Here is a 20,128-nt window from a genome sequence, read left to right as displayed (position 1 = left end):
ATTAAATTATAATTATATTTATATTTTAATTATTTAATCATATATTTTTAATGATTATTATTAATAGATGTAAATTTTTATAAATTTATGATTCAAGTTTATATTTGTATTACAAGTTTACTTAAACTAGTGAATTAAACAACATTATTTATCATAGAGAAAGTTAATCTCATTTATTGAAAATACATTTTTAAAAATAAGTATAACACTTTAAAAATATCATATTTAATTAATCTAATTTTTTGACCAAAATTTAATTAATTAATCTATTAAAAAAGAATAGTTTATTTTTAAAAAATTCATTTATAAGTCAAAAATAGTTGGTAATGCGTTTAAATCCACACCATTATTATGTGGACTTGTGAATTGTGACGAGCCTCAGCAAATGTATGTTGACTGCTGAACTTTGACGATAGAGTCAAAGCACCGACTTACACATATATCCCACTCGATTCCGTGAGAAGTAAATAAGTGACGTCCTTTGTCATCTTAACGTTAATAAAAAATTAGTGATCGAAGAAAACTAGACAAATATAATTAGTTTCTTTTTTTGTCATGAGCACGGTTTTATTCCAAGGAAATGTCAATTGTTTAGCTGATATAAATTATGTAATTTATTGTTGCCGTCTTTATTATTATTATTATTTATTAAAATGATCCATTTAGATTGACATTCGTGTCAGATATAGTAATTTTTAATCACATTCTAAATAACAGACTTACCTTGTTAAAGACAACTTCGAGTTAAAAGTGATTTTACGGTTCAAAGTAGTATAATTATATGTTACTAGTATACATATATTTTGGATTCGGATTCGGATGACGGAGGATACAGGCATTTTCGGATATTATTTGTTATTTATTATTCTATAAATAGTAGTAGAGTATATAAATATTGTAACAGATGAGATCAGAGTAATAGTTAAATATTTACGCGTTGGCCAGAAATTGATTGGGATATTAGTTATTCTGAGTTTCTGACTTCATAAAAACATATTAATAGCGTCTTTCTTTTGAGAATAGCAATGTAGGAGCAACTGGTATCATAGAATTTTTGAAGATTTTTAAATCATGACATAATATACAAAAAATACGGATAAAATAAAATATTAATGCTGCTGCTCTGTTTTTCACTCTGACATCCTTCTCCACTATAAGTTTGCAACTTCAGAATGAGCAAAACGCAAGAGCTTTCCGAAAGCTCAAAGCTGTATTGAAGGCAAGATGAAGCTATCCTTCCAATACATTGTGCCCTTAGTTTTATTCCTTCTATCTTCTTGGTTTTCATTGGCTTTTGCTGGCAATGTAACATACGATCATCGCTCTCTTATCATCAATGGCCAGCGAAAGCTCCTTATTTCTGCTTCAATTCACTATCCTCGAAGCGTTCCTGCGGTGAGACCACTTTTACAGCAACTTCTAACTTGTTTAGAACTTCACTTATGATTTCTTTTAGCGGGGAGAAAAGAGGTTTTGTGGTTTCTATTTTGACCCATATCAAATTGTAAGCTGGAGTAAGCTTTGTGGGGCTTTATCAATCTGCAACTTCTACTTTCCCAGAAATGTTCTCCACCACAAAATGGAGTTTTTCTGTAAAGGGGCTATTTAATTAATTTCTTGAAGTTACTTGTTTGGATAAATGCTAATCTATTTGATTTCCTCTCTTCCTGTATTTTACTCTGCATTTGCTTTCAGATTGTTATTTATTGCTAAGTGCCAGTTGGGCATTCTGTATTTTGATACCTAAAAGTTAATACCTTTGAATCTTGTGCTGTGTGGTAGATGTGGCCGGGGCTGGTTCAAACAGCGAAGGAAGGAGGCGTAGATGTAATTGAAACCTATGTCTTCTGGAATGGACATGAACTTTCTCCAGGAAATGTAAGTCAGAAAAAGTATACTTTGTAGATGAAGTACTTTTAAGATGCATGCACCTTGAGCATATCAGAGTATATTGTCAGATTTGATTTTTTAACGCTCAATTTCCACTGAATATCTGTTATCTGGCAGTATTATTTTGGTGGTCGATTTGATCTGGTGAAGTTTGTAAAGATTGTCCAGCAGGCTGGGATGTTCCTGATTCTTCGGATAGGTCCATTTGTTGCGGCTGAATGGAATTATGGGTATGCAGTTATTATGCTTGCTACAAGTTTTCGTACAGGACACCAACTAGTTTGGGTTCAACTCTTAACACCGGCTATTATTGTATATAGCATGGAAGAAATAATTGATAAGCTTCAGAATTCTAAAGTATTGCTGTATGTGACAGTGGGGTACCGGTATGGTTGCATTATATTCCAGGCACGGTATTCCGGACTAACAGTACGCCTTTTATGGTATGTAAGGGGGACTGTTGATTTTAACTTATATTAAGGTTCAAATATCTGTTTCATAAATTTGATTGAAGTATAATAACTGCCATCACTCTTAGTTTGCTTGTCCTTTGTGTCCAGTATCATATGCAGAAATTCACAACATATATTGTGGACCTTATGAAACAAGAGAAGCTTTTTGCCTCACAAGGAGGCCCTATTATCTTAGCCCAGGCAAGTATAGTCTCAGGCCTCTGGATTTATTCTCAGCGGTTCTGCCCCTTTTTTCAGTAGTGGCCACTAAAAATTCCAGCAGTCTTCGGTCCTTTTTCTTCACTGTGCTTCTTTACTTTGTCCTTTGGACATATTTTATGACACCATCTAAAATTGCAGATAGAAAATGAATATGGATACTATGAAAATTTTTATGGAGAGGGAGGAAAGAAATATGCCATGTGGGCTGCTAAGATGGCTGTTTCTCAAAATACTGGTGTCCCTTGGATAATGTGCCAGCAGTGGGATGCTCCAGATCCTGTGGTGAGGTTATAATTTTGTAGAACTGTTTTTACATTGACAATTGACAATTTTAAAAAATCTTCTGGTACAAGTAGCATTAGTTTGCTTTCTCAGATTCATTTCATCTTTACATCAACATTCTTAGCTAGACATTTTCTTGGGTGTAAATACTACTATAAAAATTTGGTTGTCTCCCCCCAGCCTCTCCCTCCCTCCCCTGATATATTTATGCACTAAATGACAGTTAGATAGACAACTGCACACATGAACAATCGAAATCAGAGTCTGACTATTGATGATTTCTCTGCAGATTGATACGTGTAACTCATTCTACTGTGACTCTTTTACACCTACTTCTCCAAATAGGCCCAAAATTTGGACTGAGAATTGGCCAGGGTGGTATGTCGGAATTCATCTTTTCTCCCTCCAGTATATTATTCTTACTTTGAATCTGGAGCATCAATTTATTGTTATGAATACCTGCAAGTTTTGAAAATTTATAAGGATACTCCCCCCTTGTTTGTTTAACTGAATTTAAGCGTTAAAAGGTGAGTGAAAGGCTATTTTTTGGTTTTGATTTAGTAAAAGGGGAAAAAGGTACTTAGAATTTCTGATGCTTTTAGGTTTAAGACCTTTGGGGCCAGAGATCCTCACAGGCCTGCTGAAGATGTTGCATTTGCTGTTGCTCGCTTCTTCCAGAAAGGTGGAAGTGTACAGAATTACTACATGGTACAGATGATGGCACTTTCGTTTAATAAAAAAACTTTTATTATGATAATTCTAGGTAATAGATGACATTTCATTCATGAACCAGAAAAGTTTCATAATAAACTTACTACTTGTTGATATTTCCTTCAGTATTCTGCCATTCCTTTTTTAAGTTGACCTCTTTTTCTCCTTTTTGTGGGTTAGTATCATGGGGGAACAAATTTTGGGCGAACAGCAGGTGGTCCATTCATTACTACAAGTTATGACTATGATGCCCCAATAGATGAGTATGGTAAGCTGTAAGCTGTCACAAATCTCTCTCTCTCTCTCTCTCTCTCTCTCTCTCTCTCACACACACACACACAAAGAAAAAATAAGTTCTAGTCAATGCTGAAATTTATAATAATGTGTGAATTCATCATATAATTATAGGGTTACCTAGACTTCCAAAATGGGGACACCTAAAGGAACTTCACAGAGCTATCAAGTTATGTGAACATTTATTGCTTGATGGAGAATCTAAAAACATCTCCCTTGGTCCTTCCCTGGAGGTAACTTTCATGATTTCTAACCTTCGATTTTCTTGGCCACTAAAAAGGATTATTTTGTTTAGATGTGAACCATCATGGCAAATCATATTTCTTTGCAATTTGTTTTCAAGAATTTTAAATGAATTTGAATTTATGCATACTCTTTATCTTGGACACTTTTCACTTGCTGTCAGGATTGTAGGATACTTAACACTTTGTAATGTCATGATTCAGATTTTTGGTTCAATATGTTATTTGTGTTATTCTTTATGAGATGTCATTTTATATTCCATGCTATCTAATGCCTATGTGCATTTCAATGTACCTTATAATTAGCTTGTTTGTTAGTTGGAAGACATATTGTTCTAACCATGCTGCATTTCAGGCAGTTGTGTATACTGATTCATCAGGAGCGTGTGCTGCTTTTATCGCCAATATTGATGATAAATATGATAAGACAGTTGAATTTCGGAATGCATCATATCACCTACCAGCATGGTCAGTTAGCATTCTTCCTGATTGCAAGAATGTGGTTTTTAACACTGCAAAGGTAATTTGTAGCTGCCTTTGAAGTAACGAAATTTTTGCATAAACTAATATTTAAAGCCAAAATTATATTAGCCACATAATTTCCCTCCAAAAAATTTTAGCTTTTGCTATAAATGAGTGTCAACCTACTGTAACTGAAACTGACATCTGCAGCTGAGCCAATGCAGGAATGGTTTTATTATGAATACTGTTTTGTACATTTAAATTGATCAACTGATGTCTCTTTGTACTAAATATCTTAATTTACTTTTTCCTTCTTTCCAGCAGTTATAACTATTGGATTATATACTGATATAAATGTCAATATAATTACAAATTTTATTGATCTTTTTGTGTAATTCTTCCTTCTGGTCCCTTCACTTATACATGTGATATTCAACAGGTTAACTCCCATACACACATTGTTGAAATGGTTCCAGAGAAATTACAACAGTCACGTGAAGGTGTAAAGACTTTAAAGTGGGACGTATTTAATGAGAATGCAGGGACATGGGGGAAGGCAGACTTAGTAAAGCATGGCTTTGTTGATCACATTAATACCACTAAAGATACCACAGACTATCTGTGGCATACAACAAGGTTTGTTTCAATATAAAAGATTGTTAAGAGCATATAATCAATTGAAATGGACCTTTTACAGTTTACTGTTGCAGTATATTCTCCTCACCTTTTGTAACATCTAAAAATACTATAGGATGAAACACTTGAGTTATCAAAAAAATAAAAAAAGAATGAAACACTTGCATAGTTTACTGTTCTTGACATGAGAAGTAGAATCATTTACGTATATCTTTCTTTTCTTTTATCAGCAATTACTAAGATAACTTTACCTTGCCTTGTCACTTTAACAATGAAGCAGTAATGTTAGCTGAAGAGCTCATTGTGCTATAGGCTCCAAGATTATTATATATTCTGTGATTTGATTGCAATGCATGTCAAAGAGCCTCATCGGGTTGCCATGCTTTAAGTCTAGGGCATTTGCTATATCCTATCAAGTAGCTTACTAGTAGTCTCGAAAACTTCATAAATAATTATAAGATGGAATGGAAATGTTCAAGAAACTGAACCATTTGTAAAACATAGAAGTGCAGTTAGAATATTGCTTTAAATTTTCTCTGATTTTCCCTTTATGGCAGTGTATTTGTTGGTGAAAATGAAGAGTTCTTAAAGAATGGAAGCAAACCAATTCTTCTGATAGAATCCAAAGGTCATGCACTCCATGCTTTTGTGAATCAGGAATACCAAGGTTACCTACTCTTCTGTTCTGAATTTTTGATCACATGGATTTGTTTATTTATCAATAAATTATTGTACTGTGACCGACGACAATTTCATATCATTATGCATTTAGGTTGGCATGCCAACGCCAATGGGTTCCCCCTTTTTCTTTCTGCAATAGTGTTATCGTTCATTTGCAGGTCAGGGTGTTACAACTAGAATGTTTATTCTTATGGTAAATTTATAGACCTCCCTTGAAGTAAATGAAATTCCAAGGTTTCCATCTGTTTTCAATTATGCAAAAGATCCCTCATTTAATCTTTAAGGTAACCGAAATCTCCTTTTATCTGGTGTTAAAATTTATAATAAGGGAGATATGGGCAAAGGCTTATGAAAGAAATCAAAGATTTGTGTAATGTTGTCTTTGGACTGTCATAAGGTAAGGCCAGGTTTGAAATCATTTATTACTATCATCATGCCATTGAAAACCTACGGAAAGACATATGCCTACGTTTTCATGGATCAATTTTCCACGTTCTTGTTGTACAAGTCATCATGCACTGACCAGAACTGTGCTGAAATGGAAAGGATGAATGTCGCTAAAATTTGTAGAGAACTAGTATGATGAAAACTCTCTGTAAGATCAAACATCTGATACCCAAACTTTTAATCAAAACATAACATTGTTCAGTAACATATTTTCCTTTTTACCCAGCAGTATAAGTGACTTCATGCTATTTCATTAAATTACAAGCACTTTTAATTCCCTTTTGTACAGTGGCTACAATCATGTGATCTGCTTGGATTCCCAGTTTATTGTATGATATAAATACAACAACTCATGAACCTGTTTAATTGTAGCAACTTTCCTTCTGTTGTTTTCTTTAATCATCATGTATTAAACACTCAATCTTTAGTGTTATGTTAGTTCCTTTGTGATTTACATGAATGCAAATGTTATCATTTATTGATGATTGAATTAAATATAGCCATAAAATTAAGATAGGCATTTTATCACAAATGTTCTCTCGTTTTCTTTGCTTTACATTTTCAGATTATTATCTTCTTGTACAGGTTCTGCGACTGGAAATGGTACGCATTCACCGTATACATTTAACCATCCCATCTCTCTCAGGGCAGGGAAAAATGAAATTGCTTTATTGAGCTTGACTGTTGGCCTCCCAGTGAGTGTGTACTCTGTTTAGAACATTCGGTATTTCAGTTTTATTGAATGACTTATCTAGAGATGTGTTGTTGGTCCCGTTTAATTGACATGAAATCTCATTACTGATGCCTTGTTACTTTCAGACTGCTGGCCCGTTTTATGAATTTATAGGAGCAGGACTGAAAAGTGTAAAGATTAAGGGATTGAACAATGGGACATTAGACTTGTCTTCTTATGCCTGGACTTACAAGGTATATTTTTGTTTGTGTGTGTCATAAAATGTTACTCTTCTAATGTCCTATTTGTTAGAGTAAATCATAGAATTTGGCTGCTCCTACGACCTTAGAATCATGGTGGGTGAAACTAGTACTTTCCACGAAACATCTTACTAGCCTATGATGTCTTCCATTTCCTGCTTTCTTGCAGATTGGCGTCTATGGTGAACACCTGAAGATATACCAGGGAGATGGCTTAAATAATGTAAACTGGACTTCTACTACAGAACCACCAAAAGGACAGCCATTGACATGGTACAAGGTAATTACTTTTTTGGATGTCAGTTCTGCAAATTATAAAGAATTCTTTCACTTGGCTACTGTTGTGTGGTAAAGAATCTTAAAAAGTAAGTTCTTGGTCATGCAGGTAATTGTTGATGCTCCACTAGGGGATGAACCAGTTGGACTGGATATGTTACATATGGGAAAAGGTCTAGCATGGTTAAATGGAGAAGAAATTGGAAGATATTGGCCCAGGAAAAATTTACATCAAGAGTGTGTTAAAAAATGTGACTATAGAGGCAAATTCAATCCTGACAAATGTGACACTGGCTGTGGAGAACCCACCCAGAAATGGTAAAACTGTGAGCTAAGATGGTTTAATTGAAGCTGAGGACTTATATATGCAGTAATCTGTCTTTAATTTTTTTCCTTGTCTTTTTTCTTACCTTGGAGATCTAGTAATTACAAGTGGCTGAAATAGAGTTTCTTGCCAAACTGCATAACAATAGTAGAAATGGGCCAAGAAAAGTTCTATAATAAGACTTTTGTTTGTGCACAAGTTGATCTAGGTCATCGAGCAATTAAATTATTCTATAGTCTATAGTCGACAAGAAACAAAAATCACTAGTAGATAGAAGATGAAATAGTTGAAAACTGATTAAATCTCATAGATTTTGTTACTTGTGTGTTGTGTTAACTATGCTAATCTAACAAACGGTTTAGAATAGAAATCATCCATTATGAATATAAAATACTACCAATATTATGTGCTTCTGGTAGGTCTTAGAGTCTGTTATAATCTGTTTCTTTTCATGAAATAATGCATTCTTTCCTATGGATCAGGTATCATGTTCCAAGATCTTGGTTCAAGCCATCTGGAAATGTTCTTGTTATTTTTGAAGAGAAAGGTGGTGATCCAACAAAAATTAGTTTCTTGAGACGTAAAGTTTCTGGTGCATGTGCCCTTGTGGCAGAGGATTTCCCCTCCCTTGGTCTTGATCTTGAGAGTGAAGATAAATTTGAGAACTACAAAAACACGCCTTTTGCCCGTCTAGCGTGCCCCAAAGATACTCGCATCTCTGCTATAAAATTTGCTAGCTTTGGAACTCCTTCAGGAACATGTGGATCCTACCGCATGGGAGATTGCCATGATCCAAATTCTAGTTCACTTGTCGAAAAGGTATGTGTTTCTGGAATTTGTTCTTTACATGAAGTTACTGTCTTCAAATCTCTGATGACATCTTCAGTTTCTGAGGTTACTTTTCACAGTTAAGGCATGTCATGATTTGTTTTTGGTTTGAGATTGAATATGCAAGTAAGTCCTGTTAGGTCTATTCTATTTATCCAATGCTACTTCTCCAGCGGAAAGAGTTTGAAGCCACAACGTCAAGAAATTATTATATACTCTCAAAGTGTCATGTCATTCACACTCTTCAAAATTTTTTAGTCCAAATGTAGGAGAAAATGTAGAAGAAAAATATTTAATGAAGAGAAAGAATATTGTGCATTGATAAGGTTTTAAAAAAAATTAATTTATTCAATTTAGACTGCTAGTCCTTGATGTGTGTATTATGAGTAAAATCCAAAAACGTCGACATGTAGTAACACCAAGGATTAGGTGGTGGCAATTAAAAGGTGAGAAGCAAGATATTTTCAAGCGAAATCTTTTGGATAAAGGAATTTGGGAATCTCAGGGAAGTGCTAACATCATATGGGAGGATATGGCTAAAAAGATACAGGAGGTTGCAAAAGTAGTTTTGGGAGAATCGAAAGGTTTTGGTCTGAGAGATAAGGAGACTTGGTGGTGGAATAATAGTGTACAAGACAAAATCAAGTATAAGAAGAACTGTTTTAAAGCCATACATTTGTGTAACAATGAGGAAAATTGAGAGAGGTACCGTATGGCTAAGAAGAAAACTAAGAGAGCTGTGGGTGAAGCTCGTTCTAAAGCTTTTGAAGAATTTTATAAGAACCTTGAGACGAAGGAAGGAGAGCAAAATATTTATAAGATTGCCAAGAGTAGGGAAAGAAAATCAAGAGATCTAGAACAGGTAAGGTGTATTAAGGATGAAGAGGGAAGAATTTTAGTTACAGATGATGAAATTAGAAATAAATGGGAGACTTACTTTTCTAAACTTTTCAATGATGGAGAGGATTCATCTAGTAACTTGGAGGATTTAGTAACTGGTGAAGGAGAACAAAATTTGTCATTCTATCGAATAATACGTGATAAGGAGGTAAAGGAAGCTCTTAAGAAAATGGCAAATGGTAGAGCCAACGGACCTGATTGTATATCTATCGAAGCGTGGAAATGTTTAGGTGAAGAAGGGGTGAGATGGTTAACTAAGTTATTTAATGTGATTTTACGGTCCAAGAAAATGCCTGATGAGTGGAGGAGAAGTACATTAATTCCTATTTATAAAAATAAAGGAGATATTCAGAATTGTACTAACTATAGAGGGATTAAACTCATGAGCCACACAATGAAATTGTGGGAGAAAGTAATTGAGCACAGGTTGAGATTGGAGACAAGTATTTCTAAGAATCAATTTGGTTTTATGCCAGGTAGATCAACTACAGAGGCGATTTATCTACTAAGGGGATTAATGGAAAAGTATCGTTGTAAAGATAAAGATCTACACATGGTTTTTATTGATTTGGAAAAAGCTTATGACCGTATACTAAGAGAAGTGCTTTGGAAAGCGTTGGAAAAAAAGGGAGTATGGATTGCTTATATTAAAGCCATACAAGATATGTATGAGGGGGTAAAAACTAGTATAAGAACGCCTAGTGGTCAAACAAAGGATTTTCCTATAAAGATTGGACTACATCAGGGATCATCTCTGAGTCCTTATTTGTTCAACTTGATCTTAAATGTTTTGACGGAACATATTCAAGAGGAAATTCCGAAATGTATGCTCTTCGCGGATGATATAGTTCTTGTAGCAAAGATAAGAGAAGAGATTAATTGCAAACTTGAGTTATGAAGGAGGACATTGGAGTCGAAAGGTTTTCGTCTGAGCAGAAGTAAGACGGAATATTTATATTGTAAATTTGGTAAATGACTATTCGACAATAATTTGGAAGTGAAATTGGAGATCAAATTATACCTCAAGTGAAAAAGTTTAGATATTTGGGAGCCATTATTCAAAATGATGGCGAAATCAGTGGGAATATTTCACATAGAATTCAAGCTGGGTGGTTTAATTGGAGAAAAGCTAAAGGAGTTATTTGCAACTGTAAGGTGCCTAATAAATTTAAAGAAAAGTTTTATCGCACTGCTATCAGACCGGCAATGTTATATAGTAGTGAATGCTGGGCTCTAACGGGACAGCAAGAGCATAAAGTTAGGAGTAGCAGAGATGAGAATGTTACGATGGATGTGCGGACATACACATAAAGATAAAATTCGAAATGAGCACGTACGCGAAAAAGTGAGGGTGGCACCTATTGAGAAAAAAATGGTAGAAAATCGGTTGAGATGGTTTGGGCATGTACAAAGAAGACCAAGGGAGGCACCAGTGAGAAGAGTGGAACATATAACTTTGAGTCCGATTAAGAGAGGTAGAGGAAGGCCTAAGAGAACACTCTTGGAAGTTGTTGAGCGCGATCTCTTAATTAATAATATTTCTAAAAGCTTGATAAATGATAGAGCACAATGGCGTCTTGCAATCCATGTAGCCGACCCCACCTAGTGGGATAAAGGCTTGTTGTTGTTGTATTCAATTTAGACTGCTAGTTGTTGAGAGTATAGGTGATGTGCTACTTAAGGAGTATTTAATAATTTTTCACCTCAAGAAATTACAAGTAAATGAGTCAAGTTGTCACCTTAAATATAAGGTTTTCATCATCTAAGATGACTTGATGTGTGCATTTATCTATTCAGTTGGTGGACTTGTAATTTCTTGGGAGAATTAGCTTAGGTCCCACACATGAACTTCATAGTATTTTAGGGTATTATGTGGGATCTAGGAGTAATTCTCTCTAATTTCTTTAGTGTCCATGCTACCAAGGTTAGACTATGCTATCTGCTTACTGATTATATATTGGGGTGTGAGTGAATGATATATTAACAAGTAATCATGCTTGTTTTATTCTTTTCATTCTAAAAGAAGTTATTTTCTTTTTTAAATGTTTTATTGTTTCTGTAGGCGTGCTTGAACAAAAAGGAGTGTGTCATAAAGTTAAATGAAGAGAATTTCAAGAAAAACTTGTGTTCTTCCAGCTTAACTAGGAGACTGGCAGTGGAGGCAGTGTGTAGCTGATACTAAGAGTCAATGCATCACACCATTTATGTAGAAGAAATAAGCTTAGTTGAATAGGAGAAGCACAAGCAAGTTTTGGACTCTTCTTGCTTTTCATAATTCTTTATAATAATTTTGTTTGCTTTTCTCTTCTTGCTGTGAGAAGGAAATAAGTATAGTTTTTCTAAATTACCAACTAAAGATGATGTGGGTGGTAAAAGTCCTTGTCATTTAAGCAATTTATTGGGAGTTTACAATTTAGATCTTGTTCATATGCTTCGTGATTTACTGATCTCATCAGGGTTAAATCTAGATCACAATGGTTTTTTAAATATAAAACTTTTATTATATATATATAAATATAATATTAGTTTATAAGGCTAAGCTCATGTGAAATGGGTTGAGACATCTTAAATCTTTATCATTGATTGTCAACTTTATTTCTGACAATAATAAATCATTTTTTCATTAGTTTAGTCTATTCGAAATTGATTTTGAAGATTAATTGGACTCATTAAATGATTGCTTTATTAATTTTTCAGCTCAGATTGGATGATTTTTATGTGGTCAAACTGTAAATGCTAACAATTTGTTTTCGGGCAATTGATGGATAGTTGAACAATCAAACATGAAATTTATTCTTAATTTAATGATAGTTAGATTTTTCAATAAAATTTTAAAATTAAATTATAACTTACAAATGATTTAGGCAATTATAAAAAAAAAAAGTGTTGCAAATTAAAAATTATATTTAGTTTGTAAATGTTTTATTTAAATTTGCAATCATTTGAATAGATATTTACAATTGTTTTTTTTTATAAAATTATTAGAATCTAAATGTCATTAAATCTTTTTTTTTTAAAAAAAACCTTAACTATCATACTGTCTTCTTGAAAACGAATTTATAAAAGTGGAGTAAATCACTTATATTTCAAAATTATTAATAAATACTACTTATAGTAATTGTTTAAATCACAACTCACTGGCTTTGCATGAATTATGACTGGGACTCCCTACGAGCTCATCCAACTAGATCCATCAGCTTAATGCTTTTGCTCAAGACTTGAAACATAATGCTTGAATGACTTCTCTCTAAACATAAAAGCCGTTTGATTTTTCATTTGCCAAAAGATTTAGCTGCGAATAAACAGTAGTAATGCAGTCAATTTGGAAAGACTTACCATGTTTATCTTTTAGCATTCCTTTAATAGGGTATTTCATAACAAGTTATTCCCTTCTGCAATTAACACAACAAAAGGACATACCATTTTAGATGATACAAAATTATCCTCATCAAATAAATTGCGGTGGGCAGAGTTGCAACTTTCAAAATTCAATTGTAAGACAATCTGCTCAAACCACATTAACCGCATTCATTTCTTCTAAAAGATTTTCTTGCCTCAACTCTGTTTGCTTGAACCTCGAGGTTGAAATCTGATTGTGTTACAAAATTTTTATCGTCCAATCATCTGCAATGCCGACATCAGGCTTCCGGATGGTCATAGCATGAGAACCATGCGATCTTTGAATCCAAAGAGGGGCATTCTCAATTTCAACCCTTTCATTGGATGGTTCAATCAGTGCATTCTTTGAGCGAGAAGCATATCCCAAGAGGACAATCCTTTCAATGACAGCATTTGAATGATACTGAACACTGCCCTGGGAAGCAGGTGCAAGATTCACAGATGTAAGCTTTCCATCGGCGAAAACAAATCGGCGATAGATGTAGGCTCCTTGCAGGAAATTAAAGCTACTGCCATCATCAATATAGAGTTCACCTTCAGCTGCTTGAGAACTGTTGAGAGCTATGACCTGTCAAAGTGAAGTGACAATAATAATATCATCAATTATTATGATGCAAACAAATAGTTTAATTTCCATTACTGTCAGGCGTCATCAGCCTCCTTAAGATACTGGCAAAGGAGCATAAACAAGAAAAGTGAAGCCAAGACACTCGAGTTCAAATGGTTTAATAAACAAACTATTCAGGCTTGGCTGACATAATCAGACGATTTAAAAAATAAGATCAAAATTGACTTAAAGTTGTTAAATATTTAAATGACAAAATTTTATGAATTGACACGCAGATGCGGTACATTAAGTTAGCCAAGTTCTTTATGCTTCTCATCCTCTTAATAGTACAACAAAACACGCAAACCATACAATTGCACACATCACTATTCATCAACTTAATTCTACTGTTTGGTCAGGTGGCAACAGAAATATTACACAGCAAGCAACAAACATTTTCTGAAAACATCCCTGAGTGTTCAAAGTGGTCCTGTTAATGCCAAGTACATAGGGAACTAGCAAGACCAAATTCCATGGTAACATATATATGACTGCAGAGAGTTTGAATAAAAGGCCAAAAGTCCAAGACCTCCTATATATTGAAACAGAGAAAGGTAGGATAAAAGAATTTGAGAGATGAAGTTAGACATGTGACTCCTACTCATGCATGCATAATCAGAAGGTTTACAGCAAAACAGGTACACATACCAGAGTATAGGGATCATTTATCATCTGTGTGGAACTTCGTCGGAATCGGTCTTTCCTTGGTACAATGGTTCCAGCCCTCTGGAAAGCAGGGATACTCTCCTCAGTAGTCTTCAACTTGTGGGTCAACCCTCCCTTGTACACATTTCCAGTTCTTAGATCATACCATGATTGCTTTCCAGGTAGATAGACTGATACATGTTTAGCTCCCTAGCAGGAAGAAAGAACTACAGAAATTAATTTAAGAGCTGCTGACGAGAATAAATGAAATGAAAAGGATATGCAAACAAAATACTGAAAGAAACTAAAGAAGTAGTCGGTAAATCACAAGAGCACCTCAGTATAAATTCCTTGGACTAAAAGGCTGTTTCCAACCATGAAAGCTTCATCGTTGCTAAAAGTAGCCTCATCAGATGGGAATTCCATCCACAATGGTCTCAGGACAGGAGTACCAGTTAAGTTAGCCTCTCTGAACAAAGTGTAGAAATACGGGAGCAATGCATAACGAACATGTATCGAATCCTTTATAACTTCTGTATTCTTTTCTCTGCAATAAAGTAAGAACCATTAGTTAACAATCCTTGCAAATAGACTTGTGTAGCTCAGGTTAAATATAAAAAAGGTGAATATTAGGATATGCAATTCAACTTCTGTCAGTTATTACTGTGGCAGGGCCACAGGGGTGGCAAATAATGTATTTCAGCCATCTAGCACCCATGTTTTGAGAAAGAAAATAACTCCAAAAGCGGAGACCAGACAATAAATTTACACAAATTTGGTATAATACATCAGGGGGCAGGTTTACCTATTTCAGAATGAGGCTGACTAACAATATCATTTTTTCACCAAGTAATCTTAATTATTTTAATAAAATATTCACTAATATTTTTGGAAAGGGGAAGAGGATCATGACAATCAATTGCCTAACAAGTAACTTATAAAATAGGGCAGTCAGGTCTTGGTAAGGGAAAAGAAAAAAGTACCAAATGTTTGTAACTTTGTTTAACAAAAAAGAAAATAAACAAGCATAATAAAAAGCCAGAATGAAATCTTAATGCAAATCCTACCCAAACAGCCATGGTTCTCGTCTTTTAGTGTCATGATGGGCATGGGCCCTGAAGAAAGGATAGTAAGCACCTAATTGATACCAGCGAACCAATAACTCAGTTTCAGGATTCCCAAAAAAGCCCCCAACATCGGCACCTGCAAGATGTAATTGAGATACAAGCATGTAGTTAAAGATAAAAATTGGGGGAAAAAACAAAGAAAGAAAAGAACACCAGCAACTGCAAGAGCACATTGACTTTAAATCCCAACCTGAGAATGGTAGTCCAGTAAGGCCAAGGGTTAAAACCATTGGAACAGAAACTCTAAGCTGATCCCAATCAGCTGTGTTATCCCCAGTCCAAACTGCTCCATGCCTTTGAGTTCCCGCAAAGAATGCCCTCGACAAAACAAATGGCCTATCTTTCCCCTCACCACGTTTCACTAGCCCATCAGCTGTTGCCATATGGAAATAGTAACCGTAGACATTATGCAGTTCCCGATGTTCCACACCTCCATAGTGTAAACAATCTCTGGGCATTGTCACCTGGATATGGTCAAGAAGCAAACCACATATTCAATCTCAAATTTAGAGGTGGACATAACACTTAAGTGACATGTCATGAAAGTAGATAAATCCTTTTTCCTTGTGTGTATTACAAATAGACAAAAAAGTTTGCTATCTACTTTGATTGTCATATACTCCCTCCATCCCTATATATAAGATAGTTTTAACCAACTCACGCAAACCAATAAAAGTTGATTATCTACTTAAAAGCACAGCAACATTCTAGTTTTGCCCCTAATTATTATAAATAAAAAATGAATCTCTTTTTTTCAAAGTAAATTAATGAGAGTACTTATATTTTTCCCTTTCCAATGTAATAAGGGTATAATCATCCATTTATTAAAAAAATATGCTGACAGCCTCTTATATTTAAAGATAAAAAAAGGTTTTAGAAAACTTCTTATATATAAGAACTGAGGGAGTAACTTTAAAGCAGAAATTCAGAAGAAACAAGAATATATGTGCCAATAATTCAAGGCTCACAAGGATATACATCATCCAAGAGCTCTAATGAGACAGAACAAACATCAAGATAAGAACTTACAGCATTACATGGAGAAACTGTTAAACCGTTATTGTTTGAAATTAGAAATTTAAGAACAGTGTGAAGCTAGTACTAGCATAGTAAACTCCTTAATGCAAGCAATACTTTCATATGGCTTCTGGCAAATTTTGTTTTTAAGCGAAACAACAATTTTCAAGAAGAATTTATATCATCTTTCCTAAATTGCCCTTCATTAAATGATAATATCATTAAATTATGGGGAAAATAAGGATTAATTACAAGGACATTTTAGTCCAAAATTTTCCATTGGACATAATTATTAAGATAAACTAACTTTCTTAAACTTTGTGAGTTGGTTAAAATTTGCTTATATTTGAAGACAGAGGGAGTATATTATATTTCCTAGTTAATGGCAAAGAATTAACAAGGATTTGGATCACTAAAAATTACAGTATTATCGATCAGAAAAGAAAAAAAGAAAGCAGTAGTGTGCTGACATCCATCAGATCTGTAGGACCAGTGAAAATTTTAGCCACGAGAGATATTAAGCTTCATTACATGTTAAGAGAAAGGACTTCTCAATTTATGGCTGGTGCAATTTGACTTATAATTATTACGAGCATGGATAGTATATCTTACATACCCCTGCATCATCTATTTTGTGTACCAAATAAAAAAAAAAATGAGTATCTTTACGCTAGTTAAGAATGAAGCAAATAACAATGACTTTAACTAGGAAATACTGCAAAGGCAACTTATACATATTACAATAAGAATCTTGAAATGAAGAAACTACAAAGAAAATTATACGAATGATGAAATTTTTCATCATTCAAGTTTGCCTCAGTTATCAATCTAGTCGCTGGAGTTTAATCTTTATCAATCAAGTCTAAATTTTCATAACTATGTAGAATTAGTAGTTATGATTTGAAGAGGATGCAGGGTGGGTTACAATAAGGGGAGTGAACGGAAGATGCATGTGAGCAAGGTGACTTATTCTTTAATATTTAGGTTAAAGACATATTAATCACAGACATACATGTGGTGTAATTGTGTATAGTTATAGAACTTTTAAGACTTGATTAAAGCAAACTTAAGAGACCAAAAGTTTTATCATCCCAAAAGCAAACTTAAGAGACCAAAAGTTTTATTATTCCAAAATTGTATCTTTGAAGTGATTTACATACCTCTGGACCATTGAAGACCGAGGGTTCATTCATGTCATTCCATATGTAAAGTGAAGGAGTTGAACCAACATAATTTTGGAAAGAGAACTTATCAGCCCACCATGACCGTATCTCAGGATTTAATGTGTCAGGGTAGGACGACGAACCAGGCCAGCACCAGCCATCGTAGTCATTGCCTCTTGCATCCTTTACATAATACCCTATCTGCGTGGCCTCCTTGTGCAAGTGGAACGACTCATCTCGCTTTATGTGAGGATCCACAATGGTAACCATGTGCCTGCCCTTTGCAGCCAACTTTCTCTGCATCTCTTCAGGATGTGGGAAAAGAACACTATCCCAGGTAAAATACTTCTTCCCATCTGTGTGTTCAATGTCAAGCCACAAAACATCATACGGAATGTCATGCTCATCAAAATTTGAATCAACATTCTCAACATCCTCTTCATCCCGGTAGTTCCACCTGCATTGATGATATGCTGTTGAGAACAGCTGTGGCATTGCCGGAGCACCAGTTACAGTTATATACTGTCGCATCACATCCTTGGGCTCAGGACCAGTAAAGAAGAATGCATCAACAATACCAGCCTCACTCATCCAAAAGGTATCAATGCGGCTTTGGGATGAAGGAAGCGAAATCCCAGACTCTGCATCCCACCCAGTTCCTAGAACATCAATCTGCATTTCAGCTGCATTCAACCAAAAGAACCCCGATGTCCTCCCCGACTTCCCATGTGAAAGCATGTAAGGTATCGACCCATAAAGTCCAAATGGCGAATCGTGAAGATACTCAAAAACATCCAAATTAAACAATCGATAGGGTTCTGATTCCTCGACTTGAGGACCTCTAGTAGGCTTTAAAGCAAAGCTGGTCGCGTGCTCGGGAATTCCGTACACAAAATCAGCCCCATAAAAAGAGACATCAAAACTAATCGATTGAGGGCCATACGGCCTAGTATCTGTATGCGATCGGAATCTCTCTTCCCAATCATCCTCTTCCCTTTTCTCTCTCAACTGCTCAAAATCAAATAATCCATGAGAATTCAAGGAAACCACTCGATTACCAGCTCCGTCACGCACGTAAACCTCGAATGGATCGTGACGAAGAACCACTTGATGACCGTCCGATAAATACACAATTGAAGAGGGACCAGAATCTGCGCCGATGGTCTCTGTTGAAAGTCTCTGAAGCCAAAGCTTCTTGCCCGAAAATTCAGACACAATCACATCGGGAACCTCGAAGCGCTTCTTGGGTGTACCCAGAGAATGATCTTCGTCAATCTTGAGCCGCATTATCCCGTCTTGGTACACAGACAGGGTGAGAATCAAGGGCTTGATTTCACTTTGATCTTCAACAATTTCTGGGCTGTTCGAAACAAGCTTGGCAACGACGTCGCCATCGGAAATGGAAACGTCGCGGGCGACAAGAGAGCAGGAGCCCGTCTTGCGGGCTCGAGCTCGCTTGCAAAATGGGGTCTGGTTACAGCTTCTAAACTCATCCTTTTTCCAAGAGAGGACTGAACTCAGATGCAAACCGAGAAGGAGGAGAAGGAGAAGATGAAGATGAAGATTGGAGTTTCTCATACGGTGCTAGTCAGCTGAAGAACATAGCAATGAATTGAGGACCAAGAAAGTAGGAAATGAACTAATGCACCGGCGGCGAAGGCGAAGCAGAGCTCGACTCGCTCGAGGCGAAGGCAACTAATTCGAGTTCCTGAATTTTGGGCCTGTACTTGGGCTAAATGAGTTTTCGGGTTGTTTCCAATTTTGTATTATAATCTATTATCTATGAACCAAAAAAGGAAGAAAAAGGGAAAAAAGAGAAGAGAAGAATTAACAAAAGTCGGTCCAGTTTGTACCAAAAACAAAAGTTAATCTAAGTGGTAAGAATTTAGGCCATTACTTATAAGGTTATAAAATTAAATCTCACTTTCAATGTAAGGATCTTATTAGTAGATGATCTATAAATTCTCTTTTGAATCTGAAGGCATGCCCTGATGTTAGTAAATTCTCATAATTCAATTCACCTAAACTTTTTCATTACAGAAAAAGGGGAAGAGAAGAGAAAGCATGTGTAAACGGGGTTGAATTTAGTAGAAGAAGCTAGTTTCTTCTCATAATTCTAATTTCTACTGGGAGATGTATCCATATTTAATGTCTAAACATGTTTTAAATATAACAATTTTGAATTTAAAAAAAAAAACTCACGAGCAATGAAGAGAGAGAGAGCTTGTATGGTTGATTAACTAGACTTGGATGTAGAGATATTTATTGCATTAAATTAACTAACTCTAAAGTCTAAATGGTCCATTAATAAAGTTGCCAACTATGCAGCAACGGGGACATGGAGTATTGCATATGTTTGTTATGATCAAAATTCAAGACATGCAAAAGATAGGAGATGTAGGGGTCCATTATCTCCTACCCAAAAGTCAAACCAGAATTTAATGCTAACAAATCCGACTTACTCAAACTAGTCTCTGATCTCATTAATGAATATGGGCAATGAAAATGGAGCTTGTTCGATCATTTGCTATCTCGACACATACTCCAAAAGATTACCAGTGTCTCTATTGACATAATTGAACTGGGAAA

The 20,128-nt window shown here is 35.2% G+C and overlaps 2 protein-coding genes across 2 annotated transcripts; one reads left to right on the top strand and one right to left on the bottom strand.

Moving 5' to 3' along the window:
* Nucleotides 1–1,149: 1,149 nt before the first annotated feature.
* On the top strand, nucleotides 1,150–11,997 carry LOC129308205 (beta-galactosidase 10). Its single transcript, XM_054949254.1, has 19 exons — nucleotides 1,150–1,395; nucleotides 1,783–1,878; nucleotides 2,008–2,120; nucleotides 2,267–2,333; nucleotides 2,451–2,543; nucleotides 2,703–2,846; nucleotides 3,136–3,224; nucleotides 3,449–3,554; nucleotides 3,738–3,825; nucleotides 3,966–4,084; nucleotides 4,449–4,613; nucleotides 4,995–5,191; nucleotides 5,749–5,858; nucleotides 6,905–7,014; nucleotides 7,139–7,246; nucleotides 7,422–7,532; nucleotides 7,638–7,846; nucleotides 8,336–8,672; nucleotides 11,644–11,997. Exons 1-19 carry the CDS (start codon nucleotides 1,225–1,227, stop codon nucleotides 11,755–11,757), a joined length of 2,547 nt encoding a protein of 848 aa, XP_054805229.1. The 5' UTR covers nucleotides 1,150–1,224; the 3' UTR covers nucleotides 11,758–11,997.
* A 905-nt stretch (nucleotides 11,998–12,902) lies between these two features.
* LOC129309535 (probable glucan 1,3-alpha-glucosidase) lies at nucleotides 12,903–19,247 on the bottom strand. Its single transcript, XM_054951141.1, has 6 exons — nucleotides 17,537–19,247; nucleotides 15,550–15,823; nucleotides 15,300–15,435; nucleotides 14,569–14,779; nucleotides 14,236–14,442; nucleotides 12,903–13,548 (listed from the first exon to the last, which is right to left on the bottom strand). The coding sequence occupies exons 1-6, from the start codon at nucleotides 19,115–19,117 to the stop codon at nucleotides 13,180–13,182; spliced, it is 2,778 nt and encodes a 925-aa protein (XP_054807116.1). The 5' UTR covers nucleotides 19,118–19,247; the 3' UTR covers nucleotides 12,903–13,179.
* Between the last annotated feature and the right edge of the window lie 881 nt (nucleotides 19,248–20,128).

Source organism: Prosopis cineraria, unplaced genomic scaffold (assembly GCF_029017545.1).
Source record: "Prosopis cineraria cultivar Desert tree isolate PC_DT_omini unplaced genomic scaffold, ASM2901754v1 PC4, whole genome shotgun sequence".
NCBI classification, from domain to species: domain Eukaryota; kingdom Viridiplantae; phylum Streptophyta; class Magnoliopsida; order Fabales; family Fabaceae; genus Prosopis; species Prosopis cineraria.
This window is presented reverse-complemented; position numbering and strand designations above follow the sequence as displayed.